The following is a 17,772-nucleotide window of genomic DNA, read 5'->3' on the forward strand; positions in this document are numbered from 1 at the left end:
TTTACGATTTCAGAGTAATTCGGTGGTAAGAATTCTCTTTTTATCTCTAGTTTGAAATCGTTCCAATCGCGAAGGTGCATGTAGCAACGCGTGTACCATTGTAGTGCGCTTCCCTTCAGTAGGTGCTTTATGGATCTTAGCAGTGTAGTTTCATCCACCCCTTCCGTTATGGCATATGTCGTCACCATGTTCAAGAATTCGCCCAGCAAAATGGTGTTTGCTTGACCAGCGTATTCAAAAGGCCACTTGTAAACCGGTTGAGAGTTTTGTGGTCTGTTTTGATAAGATCTGCTCGGCCATCTCATCTCCAGTGGTTGAGCATTTTGGTATGTTTGATTGGTGGCAGTTCTATACTCGTGATTTGCTGCATTTGGCATACCCTGCCCATAGTGATCATCTGGTTTGGGTGGGAAGTCTGGAGTCCTTCTGTTTTGCTGGTCTGTCTGCTGAAGAGATATGTTGCTTGTTGCACGCATCGATTGGATGTTTTGATTTTGTTGTGATGTCCCACATGTCGCAATAGCAGCGTTATGCTGTTCCCTCGCCGGACGCCATCCTGGTTGATTTGTTATAGCTGGATCTAAAAACCGCTGCTGTGACTGGTCTTTCTGCAATCGGAGCTGATATAGTTGTTGTTGGATCTGCAGTTCTCGTTGAATCTGTTCTTGCTGAATCCGCTGGAGTTCAATTTGCTTTTGAAGAAGTAGTTGTTGTTCCTGAAGTTGTCGCATTTGGTCCAGGTGTTGCTCTGCTGCGTTCCGTTGGAACGTTGGTTGACGTTGGCTTCCTGATTTGACGCTGGATTGTAGTTGCGCATTTTTCAGCCGTTCGAGAACCTCTGCGTCATCTGGGAGAATAGCCTCGTTGGATTCTGGAACCGTTTTAGGTGGGTGCATGTCCAGAATGGTTGTATCGACGAAAAAATTGCTGATTTTGAGAAGGGACAGCTCTACTACGTCCTCTAGTTGTTTCACGTATCCTGCTAAGTTCTTCTCGGTGATCATCTGCAGTCGCGATCGATAATGTAGGAGCCTGCTCCTGCATACGGCGAGCTCCAATGGATCCTCCTTCTCTAGGCCCTTCTTCACTCGATCATTGATGAACTGCATCTTAACTTGACAGTGTCGCAAGTGGTCCTCTTGCGAGATGATATGGTCCGCACAGATTGGCATCTCCATGTTGGTTCGCTCCTTCTCGATATGCTCACGCAGCCTGCTTGTCTTCTCCCTCTTGGTTCGCCTCTGCTGGTCTTCGTTCCTCAGTTGCAACTCAAAGTCGAGCTCTCCATCCGATAGGTGTAGGATATCCATTTTCTGAACTCACACAACACGACTCACTATGACACTTCACAATTGACCGATTCGCGAACTGAAAAGATCGTGGATATTTCAGTTGGGCGCCATGTAACGATAAAATTGTCTACTAATATCAATTGTTGTCAATCAGACAGTTAAGGCAAAGGCATAATAGGTAATAGGCCCTGGAGCACGAAATAGCGTAACTCCGACCCAGAAAAGTCAATTGAGTGAACGAGGTCTATTACGCTGATTCGTTCATGCCCGGCTATGGCTACTTGTTGTCAATAAGACTCTCGGGCAGTCAATTAGACATGAAAAATAATGTATGGTGGAATTCTACATGTTTGTAATGACATTTTGCAACTTACAACTAGGCTTACTTACTAATTTATCCTACAGCGCTGTGGACATTACCAAGGACTGCTGCTGATGCTTACGATGGTACCGGGGCCCCCGGTCTGCAGTTGTTACTCGAACGCGCCAGTCATCTGACAACGTATCTTGGCGCAGACTCGTTGTACTAATCATTCGGCGCCCAGGTCATCACTCGACCAATGGACGCGTTTCACACCAACACACTAACACACTGTCTTCACGCCACTCATCATCTGTACCCACATGCACCTCGGTCGTCCTTCGCCGAGCGATGTAGGGGATTTGTATCTTATCGCTGCTCTTCGTGCTTCCGGACGTGAACAGGTTCCGTAAGTGAACGTGGCCGTATTGGTCTGCCACTTCAGCGACTCGTTGGGGATGATTCTGGTGCACTTTTTCCTCACTTGACGCACTTCGGGAACACTGGAGTATGCGATCGTCACTCGTCCCCGGACAATCGTTGTACGTGATTCAGGGACGGAACGCACACCGTACCGACACGTATTGTCGAGACCCGTCGTTGGCTCTGCGTCGGCTCCTGATAGGTGGTGAAAAGTCGGACAGTGCCTACACGCCGCACAGATGGAACTAGGGTTGACCAGATGTGTTGAACAGCCGTGGCCTCCAAGCTTGACGACCTTAGACCGAAGCACGGAAAATCCCGTATGAAAAAAGCCCTGGAATGATCAAAATGCGTCGTTAGCTCTTGATTGTGCTTTCCGGATCGCTCCACATACTTCTCGGGGAAGGCCTTTTCCTTTAGGAGTTGGGCTACGGTGTTGGAGGTTAGGGCGAATGTGTTTGCCGCCACGCCGTTGGAATCTGGAGAAAATTTCACGGATTAGGGTTATATTCCAAGTGTTGTTCGGAACCAGGGTTCCCACCTTTGTTTTGCTGCCGGTCAGATGCTTCCTACCGTGATACCGGCGGTAAATAGTCGATTCCCACTGCGGTATCGGCTGCACTGGTCACCGTTGTTCCACTGCCGTTCCGTAGTTCACGTGCGCCTTTTGAGAGAGATAAATTATGATTGCATCACTTTTCACACTGGTTGTGATCGGCACTTACGAGCGAGGTTGCTGCTAATATACGCGCACTGTGGTGTACGTCCGCTCTGCAAATTGCTTTGCAAGGTTTTTTTTTTTGGGAATAAGGCCTCCGGCCACCTTCCTTGCAGCTGGGTTTTACCACTTTTTCAGCGGAAGTACGTTGAGAGTGACGATGAGCGAAGTGAAGAATTTGACAGTTGAGTGGCGAATTGACAGGCGAGTGGCGAGGTATGTTTCGCTCCTGTCGGCGAATCTGGCTGCGTGCTACTTATGTTTATCTGGGGTTTATCTGGGATACACACATAATTAGCTTAAGGTATTAACATAGCAGTATCTACTCATTTGTCGACATGACTCGTAACAACTTCCATATCTGTTGTTCAACACCACCCTCGAAGTGGTTATGGGACGAGCCGAGCTCAACTGTCGGAGCACGATTTTCATGACATCTGTATCAGGTATCAGAAGGCCGGCTCCAGAGGCACGTTATCCTCCATTTGGGACACTTGTGCCATCGCCATAATAATAGCCTATTTCATCATCTACCTGAGGAAAAAGGAAGGAAATAAGGATAAGGATAGGGATAAGGACAGGTCGGGAAATAGGAAACAATACCCTGGAAGAGGGTACTAACGCATAAGCGTGCCACAATGGGTTCAAACAGTGCCCTGAAAAGCGAACTATAATAACGCATAAAGCGAAAGAGAGCATATAGCTTTTTACCACAGCAGGTTAAGAACAACAGAATATCCTGAAGATTCAGGTTTCTGAAGTCAGTTTCACTTAATAAGTGTTTACCGAATACTCGGCAACGCAGTTGCGCAAAAACTGGACAATTTTTTTCCTGTTGGGGACATAGTACAACTACGACCACCACCACCACGAAGTTCCATAATCGGGTTCACAGCTATCACATACAAATGAGTCAGCTTGCTGAATATTCGCCATGTGGTAGCTGAGTCGGCAGTGGCCAGTCAATGCTTTGACCAGAATGCTGCAATTCTGCTTTGACAGATTTGTCAGATTCTTCGCCACCCTTGGAGATGGCTCAGTACAATACAATTTGGTTTGACGACATGACTCCAAACTATTCCAGTATTGTCTGTGTTGAATGGCAGCCCAGGTATGAATCTGAAGCATTACCCAACATTTTGATATCGGCATAGCTGGCTCAAGGCCAATGAAGTCATGTGATCCTCCAGTGCGAGCTAACTCATCAGCCATTTCATTTCCAGCGATGGAAGAATGGCCAGGTACCCATAGAAGGTGAACAGCGTTTGCTGAATTCAGCTCCTCGATTTGAGTTCGACAAGCGATAACTGTCCCATATTTAGGGCCCATATAGCCGAGGCGGTAAACGCACGGGTATTCAGCATGACCATGCTGAGGGTGACGGGTTCGATTCCCGGTCGGTCCAGGATGTTTTCGTAAAGGAAATTTCCTTGACTTCCTTGGGCATAGAGTATCTTCGTGCCTGCCACACGATATACGCATGCAAAATGGTCATTGGCAGAGGAAGCTCTCAGTTAATAACTGTGGAAGTGCTCATAGAACACTAAGCTGAGAAGCAGGCTTTGTCCCAGGAGGACGTTACGCCAAGAAGAGGAGAGGAGTTGGCCGAAGCAAGTGCTTTAATAGCAGCCTGGCTATCTGAACAGAAGTATATTACTTTGCCCATTACGTGCTGCTGAAGTGCTGATTGCACTCCGCACATAAGAGCAAAGATTTCGGCCTGAAAAATGGTGCAGTGTCTACCAAGTGAATTAGACTGATACAGCCCTAGCTCACGAGAATAAACACCATCACCTGCTCGGCCTTCGAGCAGGGAGCCATCAGTGTAACATACGATGCCGTCTGAAATACTTCTTTCCAGATATCCAGATGCCCACTCTTCCCGGGAAGGGAATTACGTGGAAATTGTCCTATATGGAAAATTACAAGCAATTGCAAGATTGCTTGGCGCAAGAACAATGTTGTCCCAATTCACTAAAAGTGGAAACAACGAGGTGTGTGTGTTGATGTGCGGTTCACAGGAGTTTCCTCTAGTAGATCGAGTACCCGTAGCCGGTAAGTGCAAGAAAGTGCTTCTTGTTTAAGATGAATGTGTAGTGGGGCAACGCCAAAGAGAACTTCGGTGATTCACATACCAACTAACAATGTTAGATAGCCGTCGGAAAAACCATCAGTAGGAAAACCGCTATTATTGAGTTGTCTCAATAATGTATCTGCTACGAGATTCCACAAAAGCGGTGACAAGACTCCCCCTTGGGGGCATCCACAAACACTCGATTTGCTAATCCCTGCTAGACGCAATGTCGAGAAGAGATATCGGTTTCTGAGCATGACTCCGTGCGGCTTCCAATATGGCATCGAAAGGCACGTTGTCAAAGGCGATATCTAAGAAAACACCCAAACAATATTGCTTTTAAGCGAATGCTTTCTCGATATCGTAAACAACGGAAGTCACTGTGGACTTACCAGATTGGTAGGCATGTTAGCTCACATGAAGAGGCACGTTGGCCAGATGAACATCGCGGATGAGCTGATCCACAATGCGTTCTAAGCATTTCAGAAGAAAAAAAGTCAAACTGATAGGTCTGACACTCTTTGCTTCTTCATACGACGCACGACCCAGTTACGGAATGAACTTCACAGTAATATCCCTCCAAGATTTGGTAATATACCCTGTAACAAAACTGCAAACAAGTATTTTTTTTTTCAAAACATGTTTGAAATGATCAAATCCCTTCTGAAGCAAAATAGGATAAATCCCATCTGCCCCAGGAGATTTGAAAGGAGCAAAGCTATTATGTGCCCACTCAATCGATTCTATAATTACAATTTTTCCGAGCCGAAGCCAGGGAATCGTAACTACAAGAAAAGACATCAGGTTCATCCGAATATGTAATTTCCACACATCCAGGGAAGTGTGTGCTGAATAAGTATTCCAGAACTCCCTCATCAGAGGAAGTCAGATCGCCATTTGGCAAACGAAGTTCGTTCACCCGGAAATCCTTAGATTTCGCAAGGATTTTGTTTAACCGACTGACTTCACTCAAACTAGAAACATTTGTACAAAGGTTTTTTTTTTCAGCCAGATCGTTCAGCAGACCAGAGAGCTTTCCTGTAGGCCTTGCGAGCTGACCTGAAAGCCTACGAACCAGCCGAACGTCATCTGTTCCAACTCTTTCTACATTGTTTCCTGAGTTTCGCCAGATCAAAGTTCCACCAAGGGATTCCTCTTTTGATCTTCACAGACCGTAGAGAGCATACTTCTTCAAAAGCTTCCATGATGAAGATAGTTATAGTGTCAACGGCATCATCTAAATCACTAGGAGTGTCAATGGATTGTGAGTATCCATGAAATTTGGCCGCAACCAAATCAGTGAATAGATCCCAGTTAATTGACCGAGGATTTCTGAAACGTATACTAAAAAAACTACATAAGGATTTCAGACGATATACAATAATACATATCTAGTTCGTTAGAATCTTTCCGGAGACTATAACAAGGTGAAGGACTTCCATATCTGCTGTTCAACACTGTCCTCGAAGTGATGATGTGACGAGCCGAGCTTAACAGTCGGAGCTCGATTTTCATGAAATCTGTCCAATTTGTCTACTTTGCAGCTGACATGGATATTTTTGCTAAAATATTTGAAACGTTTGCAGTAGCTATACATCCGTCTGAAATGTGAAGCAGCTCGGACTGATTATGAACGCGTACAAAACGAAGAATATACTGGCAGGTGGAACCGCAAACTCCAGAGCAAGCCTAGGCAGCAGTGTTACGTTAGACCTAGACGAGAACACTCTCGAGGATTTCGTCTACTTATTAACGGCAGCCCCGAGTGTACCCATGTGATATGCAAGCGCATCATCAGCCTGTGCCGGGCCTATGAGACTAGGGGCTTCACAAGATGCTGCAGTCGAAAAATATTCACCCTCGCATCAACTATGGATTTTGCACAAAGAGCACATGCAAGCACTCGAAGTGTTCGAACGACGGGTGCTTAGAACAATCTTTGACGGTGTGCAGAAGAACGACAGTGAAGGATGAACCAGTGGTGATTTAATGGTGGCCCAAAAGCAAAATAGGTTTATGTATATGGGAATAACTAAGGCGAATTTCCGAAAAAGGTTCTCCGCACTGTAGAGCATAACCACATGGGTGAAGTCATAGAATCACAGCCAAATTGAATTCTTCAGATCTCAATGATGAATGTTGCCGAAGACCGGAACTTATTTCGACAATCGGGTAAAATGATAAAAATTCTCACTCGCATGCGCATCTTTATACACGATGTCCTGCAAGGTGTGTAAGAAGGTAACACGCACACTATGATTGCGTGTCAAGCGAGTAGATCGAGCTGTGGTCTTCTGTTCAAGCATGCATGGGTGAATATTGATTAACAACTTCTGTGTCGTCAGTCGAAACGAGTTGCGGTCTTCGGCAACATTCATCATAGAGATCTGAAGAATTCAATTTGGCTGTGATTCTATGACTTTATCCATGTGTTAATTCTGTACGATCTTTTTTGAAAATTCTCCATAGTAATTCCCATATAAATCATTTTTGTTTTTGGGCCACCATTAAATCATCACCGAAATGGCTGAAAATTTGACAGGTTTCATAGTTTTGCACCAAAGATTACAATAAACATATGGGATCTTTCACGCAGAAAAATGGCGCTTGATTAAAACAATAAAACGCATGGTTGATTTTCAAACTGAGAATTTATTTATTCTAAAGTTATATTTAATTGTTTTCATTTAGAGTTTATCGATAAATACAACCGATCACCAACATTTCATATAATGTCAAAAATTTAATTTGTTTCAACAAAATAAAAACCATAAACATGGTCCGAAAGCACTCACACAGCTATAAAATACTTACCCCAACATCGCCACAACGAAGAAGGTGTAGCAAATCCTTCACACCAACTTCCAAGTGCAGCTGTGGCCGTGATGGATAACGCGCAGGTACTCACGACAGCATCCACAAAAAGTTGATCGGTTTCGCCTTTTTTGTCTTTTTTTTATCGTTCTCCTCCCTATCCGCTTACTGACGGTCTAAAAATAGATTTCCGAGCTGCCACAGTTGCTGCCGTCATCAACACAATCACATTCCGGGTTTGTTAGTGGCAAAAGTGCAGTCGTTTGAATCAATCCATTATTTCATGTTGAAACCCAAGTAACACAATTAGTTATATAATAGTTTAAAATTCACTTTTCATACTTGGCTGGTAGTATTTATCTTGTAATATTTACTCAAAATTCGTCACCTATATAATCAAAACAGCGCAAAAAATGGCGGCTTATAAAACATCTTAGAAGTTGTATAACATGTATTAGAATTCACTTATAATGCTTATAATTATGGTCATGGTACGTTCCAACCAGCTTGCAAAAAATCATTAGTTGCAATCTAGTTATTCGCCAATGACAGTAACTATCAAAATACCTAGATACTATAACCGCAACAATCAGTAGCAATTAAGCTATTTTCGAGTGATATAACTCATAGAAAACATATATAGTACTTACCACTTGCATGCGATTAATTTAAGTTTTACTAGAGTAATATAATCGGCAAAAAGCATTTTTATAACAAGTAAACGTGACATATTTATACGTGAATTCACTTAAGCATTAATTTCGACAGAAAAAAACAACAAAACAAATTGTGTTAATAATTACTTTTATAGCTCTCGAACCTGGAATAGTTCCCGTATGATGGAGTCTAGTTATGTTAAGTACTCGGAAAAGAAATAATGAAATTGGTCTTTCTGAGTAATGATAGTCTTGTTTTTCTTGCCCTTCAAGATTTGTGGCGAAACTGCTAATTGTACTTCTCCACATTTCAAGCGCCAACGCAACACATTCAGACAAAAAAATATTGTTCCCAAAACAACCCTTATAATGCCTATGTTTGAAGGCTTTGCTCAAAATTATACGATGAAACAATATGGCAGACTCAACAAAAATCTCACAGTGCCGTTCAAAAAATTCAAGAACTTATTCAATTCTAACGAATTTATGATTGCGCTCATGGCTTGTTTCTGATTTGTTTCAAACTATCATGTGTATTTTTTTGTTGATGGATCATTAAAAATCGTGGGATATATTATTGCCAACTTGTGTCTTATTTCTAAGTTTGTCTTCATTGTTTAAGCCGGCACTGTAATCGGAATGTTTTTTACTCAGGCACATAAATATCTCTGCAGATGTTACGGTTTGAAGTTAGAATAACTTAGAAATTACATCTATTAAACATACCCATTCATTTATGTTTAGCAAACATAAAAACTATGCCAAAAAAACTATTATATAACTCGTATTCATCTTTGCCGAAACTAAACTGTCAAATTGTCAAAACAATTGTTGTGAATGTTGGAGCTGTTAATTTTGTTGATATTGCACTGGATAGAACACGACCGCGTCGGATTATTCTATAGTTTCCGTGAGATTTCTGAGCACGACCGTCGATTATTCAATCGGTAGCCGGTATTTAAGGTTTGAAATAATCCGTGGACGATTTGGAAGCCGTAAATAAAGAGTAAGACGGCATCCCGGCGGAAAACTCATTTGCCGGGGGTAGATTTGGTTCTCAACCATTTGACTTCAGCAACTGTTCATAGCCCTGAATGTTTGTGTTATGGAAGAAGGGGTCACGCTGGAGTTCGAAAAGCCTGTGCAATGTGCACTGCAACGGTTTATAATGCAAGAAGTGGTTTTACGATTTCAGAGATTTAGCTGGAATAGTCAGCTTAGTTCATACTTTGGAGCTCCTAAGGCAGGTTGGTGTGAGTGGACCTACAGATTGAGTTCTAGCACCTGTTTTGGTTTTGCCAGTAGTTAATCGATACTGGATCTGGAATTGGAAGTAGCAGGTGAAAGATTATTCAGCAAACTACATGTTACACGTCATATTTCGGTTTAAGTCATAACATATTGCAATTTGATAAAGTAATCGTAAAATATGTAAGGTTATGTAAGACGAGAATGTTAGTTGCTTTCATGATCTATTTGTTTGAAGCTCTAAAATGGTTGTATTTTTGTGTAATCAACGTATGTTGTACATGGTAAAGCCTATGTGCGATGAATTGCACATTTTTGCTATTTGTTACTGCTCAACTCAATAAGTGCTTGAATATAACTAAAGATGTATTTTGATGTTCTTATAATACATTTATAATACATCTATTGAATATTTGATTTCCCAAGATGTTTTCTGTGTTACTTGGGAAATACCATATCTCTGTTTGTTTTAACAAACTGTCAAAAATTTCGACAAATGAAAATATTTGTATTATCAAACAATAGAACATTTCAGTTTAAACTAGAAATCAGTTTGTCGCTACAGTAAACTGAAAAATCAGTTGATTTGAACTAGAATTTTATTGTGTTTACAATTTATTTTTCTGCGTGTTGAATTTCAAACATGTTTCAAGTCTGAACTGCCCTAATGAACCACAAGCTCGCTGGATGTAAGACTGCAGCTACAAACCGCGTATTGTGTGTCGTATGCTGAATGAATCTCAACAAAAAATAGGGTCTGGGACCATTTGGGCAGGAGCACCTATTTTGGGCACTTACCGCTATAGCTCAGTCAATTTTAATCCGATTAACTTGATTTTTGAAACACGATCAGGAAGGCGCAGTATCTAGCTATGTTCAAAATTTCAAGTCAATCGGTTTGAAATTGACTGTGTTATAGCAGCAAGTGCCCAAAATAGGTGCTCCTGCCCAAATGGTCCCAGACCCTACATTCCGTCCAAGTATTTCATTATTCTGTAAGCTCATCCCACACGAAAGGTAAAACCCATTGCCAAAATTCTCCGGGAATACAATGTAGCACAGTACATCATCTTCATGACTTCCAGTGAAAAGTGACGATTCACAGTATGAGAGAAAAAAAAAAACACAGTCAGTACATATCCATAATCGAGCGCAAAGTGCAGATAGACCCTGATGGAAGGATGAAGAACCAAAGTGTACCCATTCAGCTCCAACCAATTGTTGTCATCGCTTTTGGATTCGTTTCTTTTTTTTTTTTTTTTTTTTTGAGTCATAGACTACAGACATTGCGAACATCGATGATGATGCAGGCATGTATCTACAACCTACCAACGTACTCCCCTATATGCACAATGTGAATCCGGTGGATTTTCGAATCCGAGCGAGCATTATTTGAATCGAGCCAGAGCCATGACAGAGGTAGGTATTATCACGTTGGCCGCGCTTTGTTGTTGGCACATGGTTACGCCGTGAGGTTATGCGGATCTTCTCTGGTCCGCTCAGTGTGTATGCCCTCACTCGGTTGGGGATGTGTATCGAATTCGGGTTTTTCTGCAACCCGCACCCATTGTGGCCAGAAAATACATGCAACATTTGAGGTTTTGAGGTGAGCAACCGACTGCTGGGTGTTTGTGCATTATATTTTCAGAGGCTTCCATCATATTTCAATCATGGTGGCTGCCAGGTGTACGTTGCGGCACCAGTGGATTGCTCGCCAATAGTGTTCCAAAGGCTTTTGGGAAATGAGGAAAAAACAAGTCAGATGATTTTGGTTGGAACAAGGCCCAACAACGAACAAGTTCATCAAAACATTTTTAAATGGATTAGGCAGACAATGAGAGGAATCAATAAATGTGTTTGAGAGAGCTGTTAAAATCTATGCTTATTTAAGTGTAAAGACATGACCGTCTTTATCGTTTGATGGTGTAGATCTGAACTAGATTCCACTATCACGCATTGTTTGCTTCCTTTCGCAACAGGGCACCTCGGACCGGTAGTTCCGAGTGGTAAGTCCCACCCTATGATGCACCCCCGCCAGCCAGCAAGGACGAAAAATACGACAGAGACCGCTAGCAGAAGACAGGATCCGCTTGGGCACCTCGGGACTAGCCTCCCGAGCGGTAAGTCCCACCTCATCCAGGATCGCCATCGAGCATCACCCACCTTCATTTTGCAGTGGAACATAAACGGTTTTTGGAACAACTTCCCCGACCTGGAACTCCTAGTTCACGACCAACTGCCCCTGGTACTGGCACTCCAGGAGGTTCATCGAATCGATGAAAGTGCCATGGACAATACCCTCAGGCAGCGCTACAAATGGTTCAAAACGGCCACCAATTCCATCTACCACTCCGTAGCGATCGGCGTCTCTGCTGAAACCGCGGCTTCCCGACTGGACATCGACACGGACCTTCCAATTGTCGGTGTCCGACTCGGCCTGCCATTTGCCGTATCCGTCCTGTCGGTCTACCTCCCCAACGGAAAGCTCCCCGATCTGCAAAACCGCCTCCAAGACGTTCTTCAGCAGGTTCCAGAACCGGTCATAATCGTCGGCGACGTTAACGGATATCACCAAGCTTGGGGTGGCAGCAAGAACAACATCCGTGGCAACTGCGTCATGGAGTTTGCCTGCACAGACGACCTCGTTATTCTGAACGATGGTTCGCCAACATTCCAGAGGGGAACGACCGAAACGGTGATAGACATCGCGCTAGCCTCATCGAGCATCTCCGCCCGCCTGCTGTGGCACGCGGTAGAGGACCCCCACGGCAGCGACCACTCACCAATCATCATCACCCTGAACAACAGCAGCCCACCGGAAACAACCCGACGACCCCGGTGGCTCTACGAAAAAGCCGACTAGGCAGCGTTCCAAGCAGCCATCGAAGAAGAGATCGGGACCGGGACGCACACCTCAATGGAGGAAATCACCTTAGCGATCATCTTGGCAGCCGGCCAGACTATCCCAAAAACCAGCCCCAAACCGGGGAAATGCGCACTCCATTGGTGGGACGAAACCACCAAAGCGGCGGTGAAACTCCGAAGGAAGACACTCCGAGCCTTCAAAAGGGCGAAAGACCGACTCCCGCCGGACCACCCAGACATAGCGCTAGCGAATGAAAACTACAAAAACGCGCGGAACGCCTGTCGCCAGGAAATCCGCGAAGCCAAGGAGAAGTCGTGGAAGGAATTTTTGGACTCCATCAACGACCAGCAGTCGTCTGCCGAGCTATGGCAGAAAATAAACGGATTGCAGGGCAAGCGAAGAGTTAAAGGCATGTTCCTAACGGCCAACGGCCAACCTACTAGAGACCCCCAAATCATCGCGGAAACTCTGGCAGGGTACTTCTACGGACTCTCGTCCATCGAGAACTACCCCATCCCCTTCCTAAAAGCCCACCCATCTCCGCGCACCGCAGTCGCAAGATTCGCCGTCCCCCCTGATTAGAGATGGGCAATCAGATCCGGACCCGTTGAAAAGATCCGGATCCGTGCAGTGAGTGAGCGAACCGTGGCTCTTTTCCAGAGAGAGCCGGATCACCCGTCCGCATGCCTCTGTACGAAAGATCTGAGAAAAGTGTCGTAAAGTTATGTCTGCCCCAGTGTTGGTAAAATCACACTCAAGTCTCACTCATTAACCGCTCCTGCGTGAGCAAACTCGCGCGCGATTCTGAATCATTTTCTCACGCGCGAGATTTTCATGCAAAATCTCGCTCTCGCGAGTCAAGCGCCGAAAACTCGTTCGCTTGTAAAACGAATCCAAATCAATTTAAATGACATTTAATGTTTTTACATGCAAGATATGGTCTCTTTCTGTCATACAACCGTCAACATTTCGTTGCAAATAATAAGCAAACCGAGAAATAAAGCAATGAGTTAAATCATGATTCAAATCATGCTTGATTTTTACGGCAGTGAGTTTGGCGAGTCAAGAATCGCGCGTGAAAAAACTTAACCATGAGTTTTGAGATTTTGAGTTTTTACCAACACTGGTCTGCCCAGTGCGGTTCGGTCATTCACGACTGAGCCGCAGACCCGTTCAGAAGATCCGGTTCACTAGAGTGATTGATCCGACTCGGTTCCGATCACTGAAGTGAGCCGTTTTGCCCACCTCTACCCCTGATCGGGGCCAAAACTTCAACCTCCCGTTCCGCCTTCCCGAGCTGGAATTTGCCCTCAGCAGGGCAAAAGGGAAATCCTCGAGACCGGACGAGCTTGGTTACCCCATGCTCAGAAATCTACCTCCCAGCTGCAAGCGCAGCCTGCTGCAAGCAATAAACGACATTTGGGCTTCGGGCGCGCTCCCGGCCGAATGGAAGCACAGCCTGGTGGTTCTGATCCCGAAAGGCACCGGACCAGAAAACAAGACATCCAGCTACCGGCCGATCGCGCTAACCAGCTGCGCCTCCAAAATAATGGAGAAAATGGTGAACCGTCGACTAGTGGAGCACCTGGAGACCAACGGCCACCTAGATCACCGGCAGCACGCTTTCCGGGCCGGACGCGGCACCGGCACTTTTCTAGCAGAGCTAGGTCAGACCCTGGACTACGCGCTAGACAGCAACCAGCATATCGAGCTAATTTCCCTCGACCTGGCCAAGGCTTACAACCGGGCATGGACCCCCGACGTCCTGGAGAGGTTGGCCCGATGGGGCATCACCGGGAATCTACTCCAGTTCCTGAAGGATTTCCTTGTCGGAAGGACGTTCCAGGTGATCGTCGGGAACAACCAAAGCAGCCCACACGACGAAGAAACCGGAGTACCACAAGGATCGGTAATTACGGTCACCATCTTCCTGGTGGCCATGCGCGGAATCTACCAGACCATCCCAAGGGGCGTATTCCTCAAGGTGTACGCCGACGACATCACCCTGATTGTGGTCGGAATGCACCCGAAGGCCATAAGGAGGAAAGCCCAAGCAGCCACCACCGCCGTCGGCAAATGGGCCGCCAAAGCCGGATTCGACATCTCCGCCGCCAAGTCTGGGAGGTTGCATATCTGCGCGGAAAACCACCAGCCGCCACGGAAACCCATCACCCTAAACCAGGAGGCCATCCCCACCAAAAAGACTTTGAAGACCGTTGGCGTCACCCTGGACCGGCATCTCACCCTGCAGGCCCACTTCGACCAGGTCAAGAAGAGCTGCAAGAGCCGTTTAAACCTTCTTCGGAGCATCTCAGGCAAAAGAACCCGGAGCGACAGAGCCACCTATCTGAGGGTCGCCGACGCTATCATTGGCAGCCGGATAACGTACGGCATCGAACTAACCTGCCGAGCTTAAGACCGTTTAATCAGGACGCTAGCACCCATCCACAGCCGGGCCATTAGAACCATTTCCGGCCTGCTCCCCTCAACCTCCGCAGACGCAGCATGCGCCGAAGCTGGCGTTCTGCCCTTTCGGCACAAAGTCGCGCTGACCACCTGCAACCGAGCCATCGGTTTTTTGGAAAAATCCCGGGAGAACGGGCAAGGCTGCTTCCTCGCCGAGCAAGCAAACCTGGCCCTCCAAACCGCGGCCAACGCCACACTTCCCCCGGTGGCTGGTCTCCACCGGCTTGGGCCGAGAAGCTGGTCGGCCAGGGCACCCGAAGTTGACAACACGATCAAGAAACGTTTCAGACGGCAGGCTCAACCTCAGCAAGTTCAAGCACATTTCCACGAAAGGATAAGAAAACGGTACCACAATTGGGCGATCCGGTACAGCGACGGCTCCAAGGTAGGCGAACGAGTGGGAGAGGGAGTTCACGGTACCGAACATGAACAACACCACCGACTCCCGGCGGAATGTTCGGTCTTCTCGGCTGAAGCTGCAGGGATTTTCCAAGCAATAACAGCCCCAAGAGACCGACCCGTACTTGTTGTGACTGACTCACAGAGCGCTATCTCAGCAATCGAGAGCCCAAAAGCGAAACACCCCTTCATTCAGGGCGTCCAGGCAGAATTAGATTCCGCCGAACACCTGACAGCTCTAATGTGGATCCCCGGGCACTGCGGAATTCGCGGAAACGAGCGAGCCGACGATCTGGCTGGCATCGGCAGGAACAGCCCTCTCCTTACACGGAAAACCCCAGCAGAAGACGTGAAAAAGTGGGTCAGGGACACCATATGGCGGTCCTGGTCCGACGAATGGAGGCGGAACAGGATTCTGTTCCTACGAAAATCTAAACCATCCACGGGGCCCGGCGAAGACCTGCCAAACCGGCGGGAACAAACTGTCCTCTCTCGGCTCAGATCGGGACACACTCGGGTGTCACATAGTATGACCACCAACAGCTCCGGCTTCCACCGACAATGCGAAATCTGTGTCACATCAAACACGGTCGAGCACTTCTTGTGCACCTGCCCAGTTTACGAGGCCCTCCGTCAGATGCACCAGGTGACAGACGTCCCCAGGTCACTGGCCAACGACAAAGTCAACGAGCGCCAAGTAATCAACTACCTCAAGGAAGCTGGCCTCTTTGACAACATTTGAGCGATCGGCGTAAGGACCCTGGTCGTGGGCACCTCGGACCTCTCGGACTCCCCGGGAGCCGAGTGGTAAGTCCCACTCCAAACAACCTACCCCTCCACCACGACACCACGATCAATCCGGTCGTCAAGGAGCAAATACAACACTACCGTTCAGAACTCCCCGGGTTGGAGCCCCCCCCCCCCAGACGAAAAACTCTGGGTTTGGGTCCCAACTTTCCACGAGAACGCAAACCATCGAGCGCCTCGGGTTTACCCAAGGATTAATTACCCAGCCAACGAAACCACCGCGGCCGTGGGCACCTCGGACCCCCCGGACTTTCCGGGATCCGAGCGGTAAGGCCCACCCCAAGCGGCCCACCCACTCAGCCCCCACGCCATCGCGATCAAGCCGGCCGATCTAGAAGGAAAGGGTGGCCCCGCTTCGGGCGCCCGCACAACCCATCCAGCCATTACGTCACCGCGACTAATCCGGTCGAATAAGGAGGAGAGGGTGCCCCACCACGGGTACCCATATAACTAACACCACCCCACAAGGCCCCCCGGGTTAGGGGCCCCCTCAGACGAAAAACTCTGAGGTTGGGCCCCAACCCCACACAAGAGACAAACCGTTGGACTCTCCGGAATCCCCATCAACCAAACATTCAAGCGATGAAGCCACCCCTGGTCGTGGGCACCTCGGACCTCCCGGTCTCCCCGGGACCCGAGTGGAAAGTCCTACCTCAAGCGACCCACCCAACTACCATGTCACCGCGACCAAACCGGTCGATCAAGAAGAAAAGGGTACTCAGAAAAACTCTGGGGTTGGGCACCAACCCCCCACGAGAACGCAAACCACGGAGCACCTCGGGCTTCCCCATGGACCAACCACCCAACCAACGAATTCATCCCGGTCGTGGGCACCTCGGACTCTCGGACTCCCCGGGACCCGAGTGGTAAGCCCCACCCCAAGCGACCCAACCACTCAACCAGCGCTCCCCTACGACCAGCTCGGTCGGATACGAGGAAGAAGAGACCCATAATTAACGTAAGAGACAGTAATTTATCTTCAGACAATAATGTTCTACTCTTCAACCGCTTAACCTAATTTACAGTTCTTTTGTCCACTGGGGCACTGCGTGAGCGATTCCAATTGGCAGCTGAACTTACACTTCGTACTGCGCCTAAATGTATTCTATTTCAATTATGTATGGGTAACATTTCACATTTTCATGGAACATATGATCATTCTCTATGGAGTGCTTTTTGACTTTTTATGAAGCGAGGCATTCCAAGAAGCAGCACGAATCGATACTGATCGATGTTTTTTGATAAACTTGATATTTTTCTATGCTATTTGTTTTAATGTGAGAAACATTTTTTTCATATCAAAAGTTCATATAAAGTCACGACTAACTTTCCAATAGGGCATATGAAAAAATGGAACACATGCAAATAAAAAAATATATCACGGAAACGGCTTGTTCGATCGGAAAGGTGTCTTCGGCAAAGTTGTAGATTAATATATGACGGCTCTCAGAAAAATACACATTGAAAAAAATATTTTGTTTTTCTTCCAAAAAAACTGAATTTTGGTACTAAAAATTAAATATCTTAAAAAGTTATTTTTTTACCATTCCCATTTTTTGGGAGAATAAAGATCAATCCATAAGCTACATTCTGTGAAATTTTTATGATGGTAAAAAATATACAGAATAGTTATGACACTTTGATTATTTTAAGTCATTCAAACACACATGTTTTTTTTTAGAGTGTATGTTATTTCGTGAGTATGTTT

The 17,772-nt window shown here is 46.3% G+C and overlaps 2 protein-coding genes across 2 annotated transcripts; one reads left to right on the top strand and one right to left on the bottom strand.

The window, feature by feature from the left end:
• Window positions 1–1,491: 1,491 nt before the first annotated feature.
• On the bottom strand, window positions 1,492–11,675 carry LOC109429331 (uncharacterized). The gene is made up of 3 exons (XM_062857626.1): window positions 11,585–11,675; window positions 2,411–2,637; window positions 1,492–2,350 (listed from the first exon to the last, which is right to left on the bottom strand). Exons 1-3 carry the CDS (start codon window positions 11,673–11,675, stop codon window positions 1,877–1,879), a joined length of 792 nt encoding a protein of 263 aa, XP_062713610.1. The 3' UTR covers window positions 1,492–1,876.
• Window positions 11,676–13,752: 2,077 nt separating this feature from the next.
• On the top strand, window positions 13,753–15,999 carry LOC134290476 (uncharacterized). Its single transcript, XM_062857627.1, has 2 exons — window positions 13,753–14,777; window positions 14,844–15,999. Exons 1-2 carry the CDS (start codon window positions 13,753–13,755, stop codon window positions 15,997–15,999), a joined length of 2,181 nt encoding a protein of 726 aa, XP_062713611.1.
• The last annotated feature ends 1,773 nt before the right edge of the window (window positions 16,000–17,772 follow it).

This window comes from Aedes albopictus, chromosome 3, assembly GCF_035046485.1.
Source record: "Aedes albopictus strain Foshan chromosome 3, AalbF5, whole genome shotgun sequence".
Taxonomy (NCBI): Eukaryota; Metazoa; Arthropoda; class Insecta; order Diptera; family Culicidae; genus Aedes; species Aedes albopictus.

What these genes read in the sequence shown, in the direction of transcription:
- LOC109429331 (XM_062857626.1), bottom strand. Translation starts at nt 11,675, where the DNA reads ATGGCGATCCTGGATGAGGTGGGACTTACCGCTCGGGAGGCTAGTCCC. An exon ending in TTCTGCTAGCGGTCTCTGTC is followed by an intron (nt 2,638 to 11,584) that starts GTATTTTTCGTC and finishes AACGGTGACCAG; the next exon opens with TGCAGCCGATACCGCAGTGG. An exon ending in GAAAAGGCCTTCCCCGAGAA is followed by an intron (nt 2,351 to 2,410) that starts GTATGTGGAGCG and finishes TGATCATTCCAG; the next exon opens with GGCTTTTTTCATACGGGATT.
- LOC134290476 (XM_062857627.1), top strand. Translation starts at nt 13,753, where the DNA reads ATGCTCAGAAATCTACCTCCCAGCTGCAAGCGCAGCCTGCTGCAAGCA. An exon ending in ATCATTGGCAGCCGGATAAC is followed by an intron (nt 14,778 to 14,843) that starts GTACGGCATCGA and finishes ACCCATCCACAG; the next exon opens with CCGGGCCATTAGAACCATTT.